Source organism: Triticum dicoccoides, chromosome 6B (assembly GCF_002162155.2).
Source record: "Triticum dicoccoides isolate Atlit2015 ecotype Zavitan chromosome 6B, WEW_v2.0, whole genome shotgun sequence".
NCBI lineage: Eukaryota > Viridiplantae > Streptophyta > Magnoliopsida > Poales > Poaceae > Triticum > Triticum dicoccoides.
Window position 1 is genome coordinate 362,427,681 of NC_041391.1, and position 21,108 is coordinate 362,448,788.

The 21,108-nt window shown below is 48.3% G+C and overlaps 1 protein-coding gene across 4 annotated transcripts in view; it reads right to left on the minus strand.

Moving 5' to 3' along the window:
- LOC119322140 (probable protein transport Sec1a) overlaps window positions 1-21,108 on the minus strand; it is an 89,505-nt gene that overhangs the window by 5,379 nt on the left and 63,018 nt on the right. For 3 of the 4 annotated variants that reach the window (XM_037595636.1, XM_037595635.1, XM_037595639.1), the window contains 4 exons: window positions 20,798-20,923; window positions 20,622-20,717; window positions 16,105-16,218; window positions 15,943-16,020 (listed from right to left, as the gene is read on the minus strand). In XM_037595636.1, the coding sequence (XP_037451533.1) occupies window positions 15,943-16,020; window positions 16,105-16,218; window positions 20,622-20,717; window positions 20,798-20,923 (414 nt within the window). The remainder of the gene's footprint in view (window positions 1-15,942; window positions 16,021-16,104; window positions 16,219-20,621; window positions 20,718-20,797; window positions 20,924-21,108) is intronic. The other variant, XM_037595638.1, reaches the window with a different exon arrangement.

The following is a 21,108-nucleotide window of genomic DNA, read 5'->3' on the forward strand; positions in this document are numbered from 1 at the left end:
CTGTAGGGTTGGAGCTTTAAATAGACCATGCATCCAACTTGGAAGGTCCTCTCTGATCAGTTTTTGTCACCATAAGTTCTCATACTTTGCTGGACCTTCTAAACGTTATGCTTTATCTGAATAGCCATCTCTTCAGGTGAGCAGATTCAGCAATCTTAGTTGGTGCTCTAGCATAGACTGCCTTGAAAGGTGTCATCGGTTTGGCCGTCTGTCTGGGAGTGGTAAGAAGTACTCATGTGTAGAAGTTTCTGCAAATTGGTATCCTGATGTATAGTTTCTGAAGACGGGAGTGTTTCATCATGAATTCCCACAAGTCCGTAGGCCATTTGGACCGGATTGCATTGAAACAGAGACTGTCAGCCCCAAGGATAATGTTATATGTGGCATCCTAGCTTAAAAGGGTTGATAGTACTACTCATATCAATAAGATGCATCTTCTTTGCTGGAAGCTCATCGCCTATACTCTCGGTTAAGCGTGCTTGGCTTGGAGCAATTCGGGGATGGGTGGTTGATCGGGAGGTTTCCCTGGCTGCACACAAGTACAAAGTGTGTTGGAAAGACTAGTGTTTGTTTGTGGGCCAGTCTAGAGCATAGAGGTCCAGTGCGGGAGTGGCTGGGGTGTTATGTTATATCCTTGTAGTTTGAGCACCCTGAAATGAGAACGGAGGACTTGATTTTGGATGGTGTACTTGCAATTCTTAGAGATGAACTCAGCCCAATGTTGCCTCCCATTTTTTGCTACTAGAACTTTAGTATTATTTGTTGGTGTAAGTACACACTGAGCTTGATGTGCTAAACACTATCAATTAGTTCAGTAGCAGAGATATTAAAAGAAACTGTGGCAGTGAATTTGTGCTTTTTGTTGCTGAGGCTCATGAGACCATGCATGGATATTTGGAGCTACTGCTCAGTGGTCCTTTCTTGATCATCACTGACATTGTCATTCTCAATGAAATATATTATTTCAGCATTGGCAGGGATCTGTGCCTGCATACCTTGAACTTGTCTTTCATATGACATTTTGCAAACTTTCATGTGTCCACGGCTCCATGTGCACTCTGGGGACCCTCTGTTTTGGGGCGTTTTCTCGTTCACGTGAGCAACCGGTTTGGAAGAAAAAAAGAGCAGGTACAATGTCATCGGGCATGGTTTCCCTCCCTGGCTGTCTCGTGCTGTTTGCTGGTGTGGCCTCGGACTTTGTCTCGTATACGCACCTTTTCATTGGTGTTGGTGCTCATCAGCCTGTGGCATCACCTCTTCTGGCAGTATTCCTGAATCTTGATGGCCGGGCCTGCTTTTCTCCTTGTGGTGCTACGTCAACCACGTCAGCTCTGTCTCATCCGCCAACTACTATTCTCTGCCGGGGGATTCGCCGCTGCTCCTCGTCGGCATCTCACATGCTCGACCTCCTCCACAACATTCACTGCAGACATGATGGATCCTGCATCATTGTCTGGTTTCTGCTTCCAAGCTTCTAGCTTTCTATGTTCTGTTGCGTCCAGCAAGTCCGTTGCTCTTTTGTGTTTATCATGCCATGCAAGTCCACCAAACCATTTATCTGCCAGCCTTCTTTTCTGGTCCTGGTCCTTTCTATACAACTTTTGGGCCTTTTTGGTCCTTGTTGGTTTCTATAGGATTTTTGTCGCCTTCTTTTGCAGTATCACTGATCGACGCCCATTCTCTTGCCACCGAGGTTCTTTCGCCACCGGTTTCAATGGGCTACGATTTTTGCGCTATGCTTCATTCTCTTGATGTGCCATCTTCTCTTTGTTAGGAATAAGCAACTTGTATTCCCATGAGGCCATAGGCCGATATATATACATGTACAGGTGTGGAACATATGCAGGAAACCCCTTATACAACGGGATAAATACAAAGGGGTACATGACTTATATTATAACTCTAACACCCCCCCTCAAACTCATGGTGGATGAACAACACTGAGTTTGGAGAGATAAAAGCCATGTTGTGCTCTAGTCTGCGCCTTCCTCAGGAAATCCGCCAACTGTAACTCGGAAGGCACATACTGAAGAGCAATAACCTGATCCTGCACACCAACGCGCACATGGAAAGCATCAACACCAATATGCTTGGTGAGCTCATGCTTCAAAGGATCATGCGCAATGCTAATAGCACTTGTACTGTCAGATAAGAGCAGAGTCGGTGTAGTGACAGAAACACCAAAATCCTGAAGTAACCACCGTAACCAAGTCACCTCTGCCGTCAAAAGAGCCATTGCTCGCAACTCAGCCTCGACACTCGAACGGGAAACTGCAATCTGTTTCTTCGTCTTCCAGGCAATGAGAGAACCACCAAGAAAAACACAGTAAGCACAAAGTGAACGGCGATCTGAAGGATCACTAGCCCACGTAGCATCCGAATAGGCTTGAAGCTGTAAAGAACTGGAGCGAGGAAAGAAGAGACGGTGAGAGATCGTGCCCCGAAGATATCGGAGAACGCGAAGGACATGACTATAGTGAACCGATGTGGGAGCAGAGACGAACTGACTCAGAATATGAACCGGATAAGAGATGTCCGGACGAGTAACAGCAAGATAGACAAGACTGCCAACAAGATGACGATAACGCGTCGGGTCAGGGAGAGGATCACCATCAGTAGCACGGAGGTGAACATTGAGCTCCATAGGAGTCTCAACAATGCGCTCGTCAGTAAGAGCAGCACGAGTAAGAAGATCCTGGATATACTTTTCCTGGGATATAAAAAAGCCATCAGAGGTAGAAGAGACTTCAATCCCAAGAAAGTAGCGAAGAGGTCCAAGATCAGACATAAGAAACTGCTCACTAAGACGAGCCTTTACAAAGGCAATATAGTCGGGGTCATCCCCAGTGATGATCATGTCATCAACATAGAGAAGAAGAAGAGTCCGACCACGAGGAGAAAGGTGAATAAACAATGCCGGATCATGAGCACTTGCTGAAAAACCAGCAGCAGTGACCACAGAGGCAAAACGCTCAAACCAGGCGCGGGGGGCTTGCTTAAGGCCATAGAGAGAGCGACGAAGATGACATACCATGCCATCAGGAACAGAATACCCAGGTGGTGGCTGCATGTACACCTCCTCACGCAACTCACCATTAAGAAAGGCATTCTTAACATCAAGCTGAGATATAGACCAGTGGCGTGCAGAGGCAACGGCAAGAAGTGTACGAACAGTGGTCATATGGGCCACAGGAGCAAAAGTCTCGTCATAATCACGACCATGCTCCTGCTGAAAACCACAAGCCACAAGACAAGCTTTACGACGCTCAAGAGAACCATCGGAGCGAGTCTTAACCTTGTAGACCCACTTACAAGTGATGGGACGGACTCCGGGAGGAAGAGAAACAAGATCCCAGGTACCAGTGCGTTCAAGAGCAGCAATCTCCTCTGCCATCGCAAACTGCCATTCAGGATGAACAACAGCTTGATGATAAGAAGTCGGCTCAAGAACAGCAGCACCAGCGGTAGGAAATCTAAAGCGATCAACAGGCAGACGAGGACGAGAACGCAAGCCATAAGTAGGCTGAGAGGAAGATGATGACACATCCACAGAGGCATCCACAGGTCGTGAACGACAAGTGTAATGCTGAGGAAAAGATGGAACAATAGAAGGAGGAATCGCCAAGGTAGAATCGGGGGGTGGCGACGAAGAAGTCACCGGAGATGAAGGTGGAGAATCCGGTAACATGCTAGGCGAGGAGACCGAGGAAGATGGTGGCTGCAAATCAACTAGAGGTGGAGAAGCAGCAGGAGTGGAACGAATAGGCACAGGCGCGACGGGGGTGATAGGTGAGTCAGGAAAAGTGAGGAAAGAGATATCCTCCACTGAAAAGGTCGAGGAAGATGGGCGTGGGTAGAAGGGACGAGACTCGTCAAAAGTCACGTCTCGAGAGATACGCATCCGACAACCGATAGGATCCCAACAACGATAGCCCTTATGCTCATCACTGTAGCCTAAGAAGACACACTCAACAGACTGAGCGATCAGTTTGGTGCGTTCGCGAGGGGCAAGAAGAACATAGCAAACACAACCAAACAAGCGAAGCATCGAATAATCGGGAGAACGATCAAAAAGACGCTCGAAAGGAACACCACCCTGTAGAGCAGCTGAAGGCTGTAGATTGATAAGATAAGTGGAGGTGGAGACGGCCTCAGCCCAAAAATGAGGCGGGAGGCAGCAATCATCAATGCACGAGCCGTCTCAAGAAGATGTCGATGCTTTCGCTCAGCCACACCATTCCGAGCATGAGCACCAAGACAAGAGAATTGAGAGAGAGTTCCTTGCTCAGCAAGAACACCACGCAACATCTTAGAGATATACTCGCCAGCGGAGTCAGCACGAAAAACACGAATGGGTGAAGAGAATTGAGTATGAACCATGGCAGCAAAACGCTTATAAATAGACAACACCTCACTACGAGAAGTCATGAAATAAAGCCATGTGTAATGAGAGAAATCATCTATGAAAATAATATAGTATTTATGACCACCTTTTGAAGCGAAAGGAGCCGGACCCCATACATCAGAATGGACTAAATCGAAAGGACGCTTAGACACTGACTCACTATGTGAATATGGTAACTGAATCTGCTTGCCAAGACGACAACCCTGACACTCTAAAGAGACATCTCCTGAGACAGACCCCAGAAGACCTCGACGAACTAAAGACGACAACCGAGAACCACACAGATGACCAAGTCGATGATGCCACTGCTTGAAGGAACCAGTAACGGAGGCGACAGAAGCGGAGGAACTGGCGATGGTGGTGGCAGCGGAAGGAACATGAAGCCAGTCCAACTCCCAAAGACCCTGAGAATCACGGCGGCGAGGGCCAGCCCCAACCAGAGTGTGCGTGCGACGGTCCTGGACAGAACAAGAGTCAACGTCAAGGATGACGCGACAACCAGAATCAGTAAGTTGACCGGCAGAAAACAGATTCATGGTAAGTCGAGGAACATGAGCAACATCAGGAACAGAGTAAGGAGTGAAAAGATTGCCTCTACTAGCAACAGAAAGTGGAGTACCATCAGCAGTGAAGACATGAACAGGAGAATCCAGCGATCGAAGAGAGGACAAAGTGGAAGAATGAGAAGACATATGAAAAGAAGCTCCAAAGTCTAGAACCCATGGGGATGTACCTGACTGTGTAGAGGGCGGTTGCTCAGTGCGGGAAGCATCAGTCACAGAACCAGCAGGACCCGTCGAGGAAGAACCTGAAGCCGCGAGCAGACGCTTAAGTCTCAGAATATCCTGCTCAGTCAAAGCAATGGCTGAAGTTGTCGAGGGAGATGACGAAGTCCCTGAAGATGATGATCGCGCCTTGCGGAGGTGTTTCCGCTTCGTGTAGCACTGGGACTCAATATGACCATCATTGTTGCAGTAGTCACAATGTGGACGAGGGCGACCTGAGCCTCCAGAAGGAGTGGGCAAGAGCGGCGGAGCACTCGAGCGAGAAGGGGTCGGTGCAGCAGGTGGAGTGGAAGAAGCCCGAGTAGCGAGCACAGAGGGAACCTCCAGCAAACCAGCACCACATAAGCGAGTCTCCTCAGCACGAATCTCTGAAAGCGCCTCCATGAGAGAAATACGGCCACGAGCAAACAACTGAGCACGCCGGGGCTCAAACTCCTTACGAAGCCGAGACAGGAACTCGTAGACGCGATGAAACTCCAAATTGGCCTGGACAGCCTGGCAACAGGGGCAAGTACGACAACCAGCACTGCGGAGAGAATCACGCTGGCGCCAGATGGCAGAACTCTGTGCATGGAAGTCATCAACAGTAGAGTCACCCTGCTGAAGAGCATGCTCCTGACGGACCACAGAAAGGTATAAGGCATCACCAGAGGGCTGATAGCGCTGACGAAGACAGGTCCACATCTCAAAGACAGTAGGAAGACCCAGAAACTCAGAAGCAAACTGAGGCAGAACACTAGCAGTGAGAACAGCTGCAGCACGAGCATCATCATCAAGCCACTGGGTGTAAACAGACAGAGCACCATGATATGTCTGAAGAGCCTCCTCATAAGCCAAAACCCTCTCATCATAAGCACGATCAGCAGCCTCATCAGCAAGCTTAGCCGCATCCTTGGCGGCCTGATTAGCATCCGTAGGAAGAACAAGTGGAGTCGGCAAAGTAGGGGCAACCGGAGGAACCGGACGTGGCGGACAGCAGACCTCGCTAGAGAGAACACCCCAGAGACGGATGCCACGCATGTGAATGCGCATAAAGCCAGTGAACTCGGTGTAGTTAGTACCATCAAAGATCACCGGACAGCGAGGGACAGCAACATAGCCCGACGCAGCAGACATTTTTTTTGTTTTTTTTATCAACAGTATCTGATGAGAGAGCAGGACCTGCGGAGTCCAGAGCAGACCGGGCCGGCTGGAGGGAAATGATCGGGCCTGCGTCACTTGCGGCCGGCTGGGATCGAGACGACCACTGCGAGCGGGACTAGGACGAGCGGCCGGCTGGGGAGAGAGGCCGGCTGGGGCTTCGATCGGGGGCGGGATCCAGCGCGGCTGACTTCAGACAGCGGTGAACTGTAGACGGGGGAACGGCTGGCGGCGAGATCCCGCGTAGACGGCAGGTGACGACGGGATCGGGGAGCACGATGTGGACTCGATCGAGAGGAGAAGGAACTCTCGATCGGGAGCGAAGGGAGCGGCCCAGCACACGCGTTGACTCGATCATGAGGAATCGTACGAGCGAGAGCGAAGGCAGCGACCCAGCCTGGCGATCCACACGGCGGCGACAGAGAACAGAGCGACGACCACAGAGGACGGTCACGAGGCGGATCAATCAGCACGAGTTGCGGCGTGCAAAAAAAAATTGACCTAGCTCTAATACCATGTTAGGAATAAGCAACTTATATTCCCATGAGGCCATAGGCCGATATATATACATGTACAGGTGTGGAACATATGCTGGAAACCCCGTATACAACAGGATAAATACAAAGGGGTACATGACTTATATTATAACTCTAACACTCTTGACACTAATCTTGTATCTTCTCCTAAAGTTGTCTTCCTCTGATGTGCCATCTTCCCGTTTTACCCTTTTGGGTTGACTCAACAAGCTTTAAAGACTCCATGCCAAGACGACACTCCCAAGACATGGATTTTGGATTATCCCTTTCTTTCAGTGTTATACTTCTTCAAATGCAATGCTATTGCACATGCTTTGCATTTCAGGGGAGGGAGGGCAGGGGTTAAGGAGTATTAGTATTTGTCCAAATTAGTCTAGACGTTCTTACCTATACCACCAAGTCCCTTGTAATATATAAATGCCCCATGGCCTATGCAATACAACAAAGTTGCTCCTCTAACAGCAGGGACTCCATTTCAAGATCAGCAGTAGTAGTGGAACCAATGCAGGTAGAACTTGCAACCTATCTAACAAGATGAACTAGGAGAAATTTGTCACGGTTCCATCCTTTACGACGTCGCCGGACAACCGACAGGTGGACCCAAGGTCCACTCGGCAGGTGGGCGACACCAATGTGTGACTGGCAGTGGGCCTAGCATGGTGTATGTGTAAGCTGTGGCTTGTGTGTGGGTATATATACCTCTGCTATGTACGGAACGAGTTAACTTTGAAGAATAGAAACGTCTGAATCTATCTCCCCTTTCTCTGCAATCTCTTCCAGTTCGTCCCTCTCTCTCTCAAATTCCTGTGAGATCCTCCTTGGGTCCTCACAATTGGTATTCAGAGCCATGAATTCGCGTCCGACTACGCTCAAATCCTCTTGATCCGGCGGTAAAATTCCACTGCAAAGGGTGTGAAATTTGCTTTGGCAAAATTTGCTCAAAATCCCGAGCAGGGTTCGCTGGATTCGGAGCGAGCAGCAACGGCGCCGTCGAAGCCGCCGCTTCCTTCCGTCCAGACCAAGCTGGTCATCGCCGCCATGGGAGAGAACTCGGAGAGTCTTCAGGCGTCGCTGACCGCACTCCTCGCCAAGTTTGACGCCATGGATTTGCGAATTTCCTCCTTAGGCAAACATATCGAGGCCACGCAAGAGAGCGTGGATGAGATTCGTCACCGTCAGGCCGAGCTGGGCGCCGCAACCGGGGGATCCACGGTGACGGGTGGGCCGGAGACCGGCACGTCGTCAGCCACGCGCCCGCCCCCGCAGTTGGCCAATATCCAGCCGCCGCTTTTGGGAACGCCCGAGGAACAAGCTGCAGGTACCGGATTCGCGACTGCGCCCACCTCCCCAGTAGAACCAGTAGCTGCTCAGGAACAGGAGCATCATCGCGGGTACAGGCAGGAGCAAGTCACAGCGAAGGAGCCTGTTCAGGAACATCAGAGGGGCTACAATTATCAGCGTGAGCAGGTTGAGGAGCACCGCCGTGACCATGTCCAGGGCCACGGCTACGCCAACTACTTTAAGCCACCCAAGCACAATTTTCCTCGTTTCTCAGGCGAAAACCCCAGGCTCTTTCGACCTCGCTGTTACCTACTTTGACATGTACCATATTCCTGTGCATCAGTGGGTTTCCACAGCCACTCTGTACTTGGATGGGCATGCCGCACTGTGGTGCCAGGCGTTCAAACGTCGGCGGCGTAATTGGCACTGGAATGAGTTTACTAGCGAGATTGAATTGGAGTTTGGTCAGGGTGAATTTGAGTCTCACATGACAAATATTCTGAAACTGAAACAATAGGGCACAGTTCTGGAGTATAAAACTGAATTTGAGATAGCCATGTATCACCTGATTGCTATCGATCCTTCTCTGAACTCAAAAATTTTCATCTCAGTTTTTGTTGGGCCTCAAGGATGAGATACGAGCAGCAGTCCGATTACAAGCCCCGTCCAGTGTGACTAGAGCCGTCTGTTTGGCCAGAATTCAGGAAGAAGAGTTGGAATTTCAAAAAAGCAAACCCAAGTTTCAGCGTTTTGTACATCATCAGTCAAGTCTTCCTACAGCTTCACCTATTCCTCCAGTGCAGAAGAAAAACACGGATGATTTTGGCAGAGAACGTCAGTTAAGAGATTATCACCGTGCCAACGGACTGTGTTTTCGTTGTGGAGAGAAATATAGTAAGGAACATCAGTGTAAAAAGCCTATGCAGCTCCTTACAATCCAGTTGGGAGAGCACGGTGAAATTTTGACTGAAGATGCTGTCCAAGCATTGGAGCTACTGAGTGAACCTGAAAAATTGGAATGCTGTGAGATCTCGGCTCATGCTGTTTCTGGGGCTGATAATGCTGAAACAATTCGCATCCGAGCTCTGGTAAGCAACCAAGTCATGTTAGCCCTCGTGGACTCAGGCAGTAGTCACAACTTTGTGGATGAAAACTTTGCCAAGCGTGCTTCGTTGGACTTGGTCGCTGTTCCATCAGTGCAAGTTACCGTTGCAAATGGTCAAGCTATGAAATCCAAGTTTCAGGCCCCGAATTTGACTTGGTGGGCACAGGGTCACACTTTTGAAACACCAATGCGAGTGCTCCAGCTGGGAGCATATGATGCTGTCTTGGAGATGGATTGGCTGAAGTGTCACAGTCCAATGACTTGTGATTGGGAGGGAAAATCGTTACAGTTTGTACATATGATGCTATGATTTCCCTTCAAGGTGTTCAACCTGTTTCCCCTATGCAATTGCAACCGACGTCGATAGAGCAATTGGACAAAGCTCTGCATGGCAATGATGTTTGGGCTATGGCAGTGGTTGATCCTTCTTCCGGTAATGCAGTTTCTAAGTCGGGCTCGCATCCAGAAGATTTAGCTGCAGTTTTGACAAGAATTCCAAGATGTGTTCGAAACTCCAACTGGCCTGCCTCCACACAGAGTGTATGATCGTGCAATTACCTTGGAAGTGGGACATAATCCTCCTAACTCTCGGCCTTATCGATACTCGCCACAACAGAAAGATGAGACTGAACGACAAGTGGCAGAGATGCTCAAAGCAGGGATTGTGAAACCTAGCATGAGCCCATACGCTTCTCCAGTACTTCTGGTTAAGAAAGAAGACGGCAGCTGGCGTTTCTGCGTGAATTACCGCAAACTCAACGCCATCACTGTGAAGAACAAATTCCCTCTTCCTATTGTCGATGAATTACTTGATGAACTGGCAGGATCAAAAACTTTCTCCAAGCTGGACCTCAGGGCAGGTTACCACCAAATCCGTATGCATGAACCGGATGAGGAGAAGACTGCATTCAAGACACATTCAGGACACTTCCAATTTTGTGTTATGCCGTTTGGGGTGACCAATGGACCACCAACATTTCAGTGCTTAATGAACAACATTTTAGCTCCAGCTAATCGCAAGTATGTCATCATGTTTCTGGACGAGATTCTAGTTTTCAGTACCACTTGGGAGGAACATTTGGAGCATCTCGCTCGGTACTGCAGACCTTGCATGAGCATCAGTTGTTTGTGAAGCTTTCCAAATGCTCTTTTGCTCAGACGGAAATTCAATATTTGGGCCATGTGATTTCCTCAGAAGGTGTGGCTACAGATCCAGAAAAGACTCTGGCTATGGAACAATGGCCTCAGCCTACCAATGCTACTGAACTACGGGGATTCCTTGGGCTGACGAGTTACTATCGAAAGTTTGTCCGGAATTATGGAACCATGGCCTTTGACTCAGTTGCTGACAAAGAAGGGCTTTCTGTGGACTGAACAAGCTACTGTAGCTTTTCAAAGCCTGAAAACAGCTATGACCAGTGCTCCTGTGTTAGCCTTGCCAGATTTCAGTAAACCTTTTGAAGTGGAAACAGATGCTTCAGCCACAGGCATTGGTGCTATTCTCTCCCAGGACAATCATCCCATTGCTTATCTTAGTAGAGCGTTGGGTGTTAAAAATCAGAAACTGTCAGTTTACGAGAAGGAATTTTTAGCTGTCATAATGGCGATTGACAAGTGGCGGCCATATCTCCAGCGAGGTATCTTTACCATTGTCACTGATCATAAGAGTTTGTGCCATTTACAGGATCAAAAACTGACCTCAGATCTGCAACGTAAAGCTATGGCCAAAATGGTGGGTCTCCAGTTCCAATTCCGATATCGCAAGGGTTCCGACAATAATGTTGCTGATGCACTGTCTCGTGTTCGTCAAGTGTATACTATTTCTGCCATTTCCGTGTGTCAACCCATTTGGATGCAGGAGGTGCTCAACGCTTATAAAACTGACTCTGTGGCCATGGAGTTACTTGCACAGCTCGCTGTACATAGTCCTGATGCACATTGGTCATTCCCTGGACCAAGGACTGATTCGCTACAATGGTCGCCTCTGGATACCCAACAACTCTGCCTTACAAACCAAATTGATTAGTGCGTTGCATTCCAGCGCAGTTGGAGGTCATTCTGGGGTCAGGGCTACCTACTGGCGGGTTTCCAACCTTTTTCATTGGGTAGGACTGAAGAAACAGGTGGCGGACTGGGTTCGACAATGCCAAGTTTGTCAGCAGGCAAAACATGAAAGAACAGTGCCTGGTGGTCTGCTCCAACCCCTCCCAGTTCCTGACCGCCCATGGAAAGACATAACCATGGATTTCATAGATGGGTTACCCAAATCAGAGGGATTTGAGGTGATTTTGGTGGTGGTCGATCGTTTTACAAAGTATGCCCATTTCCTTCCTTTGAAACATCCATATACAGCACAGTCCGTGGCAGCTGTGTTCATTGATACTATTGTCCATCTTCATGGCGTGCTGGCTTTCATTGTCTCTGATCGTGATAAAGTATTCACTAGCAGTTTCTGGAAGAAATTGTTCACGAAAATTGACACTAAACTCTGTTACTCTACAGCCTACCACCCACAGACGGATGGCCAATCGGAGCGTGTAAACCAATGCTTAGAGCAGTATCTGCGGTGTGCTGTTCATGACAGTCCAGCTCGTTGGAAGCGTTGGTTGCCAATGGCGGAATTTTGGTACAATTCCTCATATCATACCTCCCTTGGAAGCACTCCTTTCAAGGCCCTGTATGGTGTGGATCCTAACTTCGGTACTATGCCAATTGATGCTGGTGATTTGCCTACATCCCTTGCGGAATTGTCAGCCGATCGTGAGGATTTTCTAGCTATGTTGCGTGACAATTTACTGCATGCTCAATAGAGAATCAAGTCTCAGGCAGATAAACATCGTCAGGATCGGGACTTTTGTTGCCTACTTGTCCTTGTTGTTTTCTATACGATTTTCGTGGACTCTTTTTGCATTGTCGATCTATGCCCATTGTCTTAGCCGTTGAGCTTTTTTCGCCGTCGGTTGTTGTGGGCTATGATTTTCTGTGCAATGTTTTTCTCTTGATGGGCCATCTTCCTTTGACAATCCATCTTCTCTTAATACTTATCTTGTATCTTCTACTGATGTGGTGTGTTTCTCTGATGTACCATCTTGTTACCCCCTTTGGCTTGACTCTGAAGACTATCATAACGGCCAGGAGCACACGCGAACGGAGCAGCGGCCTACGTCCTGGCCAGGGAGGTGTGCTACCGACCCTGAGCTGAACGAGGCAACCTCAATTTGGTCTGCCTGGTGGGGTAGACGACGGCGGGAAGCTGGATAGGTGGGCAGCGCAAGACCCGCAGGCAGACAAGAGGCAGCAGTCCAGCGGAATCCAGCAGCCGTGGACCTGCAGGGCCGGCAGGCGAGCTGGGTAGGGGCGGACGTGCGAAGCATCGCGCCCAGGAGCAGCAGCCAGCAGAAGCCAACGAGGCGGCCTGATCTAGATTTTAGTGAAGCGTCCAGATCTCAGACTTGGAGTTGTGCGGCTTTTATCTTAATGGTCGTAGATATACATGGTCTAACGAATGTCGCCAGCCAAGCTTGGAGAAGCTGCATCGATGCCTCGCCTCTGGGGAGTGGGAGCCATTATACCCATCATCTTTCCCAACGGCGTTGAGCACTAGTGTCTCTGACCATTGCCCTTTGCTCCTCAGCTTGGTCCCAGATCACAGAAGGCGGACACGGCTTCATATTGAGAGTTTTTTGACGAGAATTGATGGCTTCCATGAGGTGGTCCAGCAAGCATGGAACTCAGTCACTCCAGCAAAACCCTTTCAAGAGGCTGGCGGCTAAGCTCAAGGCTACGGTTGCAAGCTGGCAAGCTGGAGTGATCATTTTGTCGGCAACATTAAGCTACAAATCCTCATTGCCAACGAGGTTATCCAGAGATTGGACGTGGCTATGGAATCCAGAGAGCTATTGGTAGAGGAACAAACGCTTAGGCGGCTGCTCAAGAAGAAACTACTCGGGTTGGCCTCACTTGAGAGGACGATTGTGAGGCAAAGATCGAGGATCACGTGGCTCAAGGAAGGTGACGCATGCACACAATTTTTCCATGCCCACGCAAGTCATAGGAGGAGGAGGTCCATCACATCATTAAATGTGGAGGGCACTCCGGTCTCAGATCATGAGGATAAGGCAGATGCGGTGGACGAGTTCTTCAACTTGTTGGGTTCCTGCCTGGATAGGCGTGGAGAGGCCGTGGAGATCAGAGACTACCGGCCGATAAGTCTCATACATAGTTTCCCAGAGCTAGTGGCCAAGGTGCTTGCCACTAGGATGGCTCCAAGATGACCACACTTGTTGGATCGCATCAAAGTGCATTCATCGCGGCAGATGCTTACATGATAATTACATGATGGTGCAAGGGATGGCCCAAAAACTGCACAGCTCCAAGAAAGCGGCAGCGATGCTAAAGCTAGACATTACGATGGCTTTCGATACTGTGGATTGGGCCTTCTTACTTGAGGTCCTGCACAAGCTTGGTTTTGGTCATCGTTGGCGAGCTTGGATCCTGGGCTGCTATCCACCTCGTCTACTCGCGCGCTGGTGAATGGCATACCCGGCGAGGTGATCTACAACCAGAAGGGGTTGCGGCAGGGGGATCCCCTATCCCTGCCGCTATTTGTCCTAGTGATGGACGGGTTACACTTCATGCTGCGGGCTGCTGCTGAGCGGGGTATTCTGCCTCCCCTAGCCACTGTGGGACTTCACCACCGTATGTCCATATATGCGGACGACGTCATGACATTTGTGGCGCCAGACACAAGAGGGGCTGAGAGCCTGTGTCAGAATGATAGACGACTTTGGGAAGACATCTGGCTTTTGCATAAACCTGGCCAAGTGCTCTGCACATCTCATCAGATGCAGTCCGGAGCAGGTGGATATAGTTCCGGAGGAGCTCAAATGCCAAATCCTCCCATTCCCATGCACATACCTTGGCCTACCCTTGGGCTACGCAAACCGTCCCCAGCTCAACTGCAGCATTTGGTGGATAAGGTGGCCGACAAGTTACCAAGTTGGCGAGCCTCTCTACTACACCGGAGTGGCAGATTGGTGTTGGCGAAAACCACCTTGACAGCAATGCCGGTGCATGCAATGATGGCACTTGACCTGCCTGCCAAAACAAAGTCCCAACAAAGTCCCTACTATAAAATACCGCGGAATGGCATGTGGTGGGCCTTGAAGAAACACAAAGTCCCAACAAAGTACATTACCCTCATCAAGGGACATGTACAATAATGTTGTGACAAGTGTTCGAACAAATGATGGCAACACCGATGACTTCCCGATTAAAATAGGACTGCACCAAGGGTCCGCTTTGAGCCCTTAACCTTTTGCTTTGGTGAGGGATGAGGTCACAAGGGATATACAAGGAGATATCCCGTGGTGTATGCTCTTTGCGGATGATGTGGTGCTAGTCGATGATAGTTGGGCGGGGGTTAATAGAAAGTTAAGAGCTATGGAGACAAACCATGGAATCAAAAGGTTTTAGACTTAGTAAAACTAAAACGGAGTACATGAGGTGCGGTTTCAGTACTACTAAGCATGAGGAGGTTAGCCTTGATGGGCAGGTGATACCTCAGTAGGACACCTTTCGACATTTGAGGTCAATGTTGCAGAAGGATGGTGATATCGATGAGGATGTGAGCCATCGTATCAAAACCAGATGGATGAAGTGGCGTCAAGCTTCTGGCGTTCTCCGTGACAAGAGAGTGCCAGAAAAGCTAAAAGGTAGGTTCTACCGGACGACGATTTGACCCGCAATATTGTATGGCTGAGCGTTGGCCGATTAAAAGGCGACATGTTCACCGGTTAGGTGTAGCGGAGATGCGCATGTTGAGATGGATGTGCGGCCACAAAAGAAAGAATCGGGTCTGAAATGATGATATATGTGAGGGTAGCACCGATTGAAGAGATGGTTCGGCCATATTCAGCGCAGGCCTCCAGAAGCTCCAATGCATAGCGGACGGCTAATGCATGCTGATAATGTCAAGAGAGGGCAAGGTAGACCAAGCTTGACATGGGAGGAGTCCGTAAAGAAAGATCTGAAGGTCTGGAATATCACTAAAGAACTAGCCATGGACAGGGGTGCATGGAAGTTAGCTATCCACGTGCCAGAGCCATGAGTCAGTTTCGAGATCTTGTGAGTTTCAGCTCTAGCCTACCCCAACTTGTTTGCGCCTAAAGTTGTTGTTGCTGTTGCTGCAGTTGTCAGAGATAGCTTAGCAGATTGGGGTGAAACCAGCTGTCACGTGTGGGCTTAGCTGGTGCAACCGGTAGCAGATCACATTAGGAAACAAATCTGCATCTTGAAGTTTGGTAGGGTCTTATCTCTAGAAATTGTTTCCTAGTTTGTATAGTCCTTTCCACGTTTGCTAGGATCCTAGCCTTAGGCCTCAAGTCTTTTGTATGCACTTTATAGTGCCCACGTCCTAGTCAGATCAGGCTAGCAACAAAGAATCAAATTATCTCCCATCTGATACTTCTTCCCTTGCCTATGCTGTGCGACAACCCCTCCCTGGCTGGAGTCGCACCGCAGAGGTCCAAGGCTTCGGCGCAATACCCACACTACATGAAACCAGCACTAGAGGTAAGGAAGTGCATAAACAAGAACTTCTACATGAAGGGAAAAATACATAAAAGACCATGCAAAGAATCACAATGGACATGGTTGGGCAGATACATAGATGTAGTTTCAAGTAGATACCTCCAGAACCGGATAAAATCGGGACAGTGCCCATGCTGATTGTTCCGTTGTTCGCTCTTTTCTATGTGCATGTTTTTTCTGTTTTCAATACGAACAAATGAGTAAACTCTGACATTCAAATTTTGTATACATACAAGCTAAGCTGGAACCTATAACTTTTACCTTCTGAACATCAAATTTCAGTGTAAAAGCTCCTCCTGAGGACTTTTTTGTGTCAGTGCATAAGCAGCGCATATTATTCACAGCAATCATGTCATCAGCAGATAATCCTGCCAACTGTCAACAAACATAATATCTTAAAGTTTCCCGCTAAATGATCACAGATAGAATCAGCATGGGATCACTTGGAGGACTACAGGCTTGAACAGAAGAATAAATGCAAGTTATAGACCTCTCATGCAGCAAGTTGATACTTGATACCACTTCATTGTCACTTATAGGTGCTACCAGCAATGTGGTTCTGAAATAGTTTTGCTTGACAGTAAGATTTAAAGGGGCACCCAAGGAATACAACAATGATAACAAAACCTTTTTCAATCATGTGCAATCAAATAACATTGGAACATGCTCAGATTCACAGTTCCTTACTATTTATCCGTAATCTACAAATACATGGTACCAGGATAGTCATGCGTTCCAGTATGAAAACTGTATGTGTCTGTGCATGCTAGTGTCGTATATTCAAGTGTTATCAATTTAGTGGTATTATGGGTGGCAGATTGGTAGCAATATATCATTTCTTATAAAATCTTCCCTGGTCAAGAATTCTGTCAAATGTCACCACTGGCAGGTATTAAAGTACAATATGCATTGCTACAAAATGCAAGTGCTACCTGTTATAGCAAGTGCATGACAAGTTATCGTTAACTCGTATGAAGTACCTACTAAGGAGGCCTCGAGAGACTGCCACACCATCTCACTATTTACCTGCCGTCGGACGTCAAATCTACCAGGTGGATGTGCCTATTTCTCCAAAGTCTTCATCTCATTACAAAAACGAAGAATGTTCAACTATCTATGCTGTGAGGAAATATGCAACTTGTATTTCCATGAGGCCAATGGTCAATATATATACACATACAGGTCTGGGAAATATGCAGAAAGCCCTGTGGCAAATCAAGTAACCACCGTAATAGGACATCAACCATCTTCCTCTTAGGGATCATGTTATTGAGGTGATATAGTCTTAACTCATGTTGTAACGGATCAACAATTAGCTATAGCTTTACCAAGCGACTAGATGAAGCTAAGTTTCGCAAGTTAAGGCATGAGCTCAGTATCTTAATTCTAGTAGGTTAGGTATATTGCAAGACTGAAATGAACTCGGGAAGCCGAGGATAAAGATGTTAAGGTGTGTTAGTATTGGTCTAGGAGTCCTATTAGACTATGTTTCATATTCCTTGTACCTCAAGTCTGATGTAATATATATACACCCCATGGGCTATGCAATAGAGATAGGTTGCATCCATAACATGGTATCATGTGCCCAAGTTTAGGGACTTTTTGGGCGTCGCAACTCGCCTTCCCAATCTAATCTTGTGCCACCATCTTTCTCCTTGCCAGCTATGCTGACCTCCTGTCGTCACTGCTCTCCCACACCTCCCATCCTGCCTCTTCCCCACCGCTGCTGTTTCGGCTACTTTCGACCCCGGCTTCCCGCTGTCGCCGGATCTCGCCAGGTCCCGTCCTCGATGTCAACCGCGCATATCAGAAGGCTGCCACACGAAAATGTCCCAGTTCTCACGGAGGAACTCGCAGAGTGCACTTTCCTATTTGGGGACCATGTTGGCCCCGATCTGCGCCGTCTTCAACGTGTCACTGGATGGATCTGAATGGTCACCCGACACCGTGATAACACTGTTAGGCCACGACATGTTTAGCTCGAGATAAACGTAATTCGGCATTGCCATGAATTGGCAAAAGCCAACCGGCCTCGGAGGGCGTGGTAACCGCTCTTGAAGGGGACACGTCAAACAACAGTGTCTCGAGGCGGTAGTTCTCCAGCATGCCAAAGACCACATCGAGGGTGATCTGGCCAAGCCCGCTGGCTTCCTTGCAGGGAATGATGCCCGTGCAACCTGGTTTTGATTAGCTAGAGGCGGGAGGGCGGGATTGCCATCTTCTTCATCGTGTCCAATTACGGCAGGTTGATATTGTCGTCGTCGTCCATCAGAACCATGTTGAGGTAGCAACCCTCAATTATGGGGTCGAGCACCAGGGCGGCCTTCCCAGGGTGAGGAATATGTTCCGAATGGTTGGACTGATCAAAAGAGATCTGCGACTCGAACCAGCCCGGGAACTGTGTTATCGTGTGCATCTCTGCGTAAACTTCCCGGGTTGACACCTTCTGGGTCCTCTTTGACTATGCACTAGAGAAGATCATCTGATATGTATGTCGGCCGGCAAGGTGTTGCTCTGGGCTGCTAGGGCGGCACCACCTGCGTCGTCCCCGCGCCTGCCGTCGTTGAGCAGATTCGGCCTTTCGTCGTGGTTGTCGTCCTCTCCACCGTTGGCTATCCGTCAGCCTGCTTTCTGCCTATTGGTGTGCGTGGTCGACGGGCCATCCTTCAAGGAGTGGTAGTGGCAGGGCATGTTCATAATTTTGCCATAGGTCGGGCCTCTGCCCTTTTCCTTTTGCTGCCATTGGCGCTTCTTCGCGCCCTTGCTGCCGCTGTTGCGTTGGGCCCCGAACTCAATGTTCACGTGGTATTCAAGCTTGGGCTCCTTGCGCTTGCAGTTTCGGTTGTTGTTGTGGCAAGGTCGGCTCCACCCGTCTTTCACTCCGTGCGTGCCAGGGTCGCCCCGAGAGTTTGAGGACTTCCGTGTTGTCTGCTTGGCTTGCCAAGCCTCGTCGCCGGAAGCGAACTCGCTGGGGACTCTCGATCATGGTCCAGATGGGAGTCCGGCCCATCTCGCGGGTGAGCCACTCTTCGTTCTAGCCGTTCTTGAAAGTTGTGATGGCCTCGACGTCGGTGATGTCGGTTATGGTATTCTTCTTCAACCACTGCCATCACAAGACCCTCCAACTCTCCTAGTCACTCGAAGGCTACACACCCACCGGGTGCACTAATCATGCCCCTAGTCTCTGCAGAAGACGAAGAAATCACGAAGCTTCGCAGGCGTCGCCGAAGCTAGCTCTTTGGAAGCCGATCATCTTCAGCAACAATCCAAGACCAGGAGGTCGGATGCCGCACGCGCCTCGCGTAGCCTGCTCCGGCTTCCCCTTTAGGCATCCAAAACTGGCATATCACATTGTTTCCTGCCCTGCAGTCGACTCGGCGTGTGGTTTGCTCTATCTCTCAGAAGTCAATGAAGACTTCGTGAGCAGGCCGAAGGATCAAGGCTACTGATGGTGTCCCTTACCAAGGGTACTCCCTCCCTCCCTCCCTCCCTCCCTCTCTCTCTCTCTTTCTCTCTCGACATGCAAGAGTAGGGTATTACCTCACCTCGCGGGCCTAAACTTGAACTTGGGTAAATCATTCATCTCGTGTACACCCAATCTGATCCTCTATGCATGCCACCCCATGATTATTTCTCTCTGGGTCATCGCACTAGTTGCGGTACCCCATCGAGGGACCTGCCGAATTTTACATCGGATTTTACACCGACAAATGGTGAAGATGATGATGTCACTACTGAAAAGAGTTGGTAGATGAGTTCACGAGGACGGAAAGACTGGTGATGGTGGCCGCAAAAGGGTACAAAGCATTGCATCGATGGTGTACGGAAGGCAATCAAGAAAATGAAGATTGGAAGGGACCGAGACCAAAAATATACCAATTGGGACGGAGGATAGTTGCATACAACAACAACAACAACAACAACAAAGCCTTTAGTCCCAAGCAAGTTGGGGTACGCTAGAGGTGAAACCCATAAGATCTCGCAACCAACTCATGGCTCTGGCACATGGATAGCAAGCTTCCATGCACCCCTGTCCATAGCTAGCTCATTGGTGATACTCCAATCCTTCAGGTCTCTCTTAACGGACTCCTCCCATGTCAAATTCGGTCTACCCCGCCCTCTCTTGACATTCTCCGCACGCTTTAGCCGTCCGCTATGCACTGGAGCTTCTGGAGGCCTGCGCTGGATATGCCCAAACCATCTCAGACGATGTTGGACAAGCTTCTCTTCAATTGGCTCTAATACCATGCGAGGAAATATGTAACCTGGATTTCTATAAGGACAAAGGCCAATATATACACACGCATAGGAGTGGAAGAATATAGGACTAGAAAAATACACAATTATATACAACTTAAACATATAGAACTAGAAAAATACACAGTTATATACAACTTAAACATATGCATGGTCGTTCCCTTGGTGAAACATTAATGCTTCGATATATTCAACACACTAACCCATATATCGTTTAACACTATGTGTCTAGTGCATAAAACAAAGTGGGCTATATCCTTCATGGAAAAGACAAATCAAGAACATCCTCGATGACACTAAGGTCTTGCAAGTTGCAGCTATCACTACAAAGCATGTCTTGAAATAATGTTTCAAGATGTTAACATGTGTTGCATATATGTACAGGCAAAATAACATTTACATCGGAACCAAAACAAATATGGCAGCAGCCGAAAATATAACAAAGAATTTAATCGAGAACTTACACAAATTAAGCACAAGATATCGTGAAGTTGACAAATAAATACAAAAGGAAAGATTACCTGCATCATTTTTGTACCCTTATCGCTTTCAAACTTCTCTGGATTGATTGCTGCGTAAATCATGAGCAGACGCAACTTATTTTCACGACTTACACCCTACAGAGTCAGTAAATATCCAAATATAATGTCCAAAGAAATCCAATGTGTCATTCTATGTAGTTAAAATTAAAAAATACCAATTGTGTCCGAAAAAAATTGATTAATTCTTTTGTCCCAGCATCACCAAATACAAGATCTTGCTCTAGTTGTCCAACATCTCTAAGACATTGCTCCCTTATTATGACATTGAGTTTTCCTGCAATCTGCATGAAGCAGTAATTAATTATTAATGGATGTGATACATGACCGAACGTTATCTTGTGAGATGTAATTGTTATGAAATGAACCCAGTTGTATTGAACGAGCCAACAGCCATTACATATACATGGGAAATAAGCAAAGAAGACCCTACACAATGTGGTAACTACACACACAGCTCAACCATAAC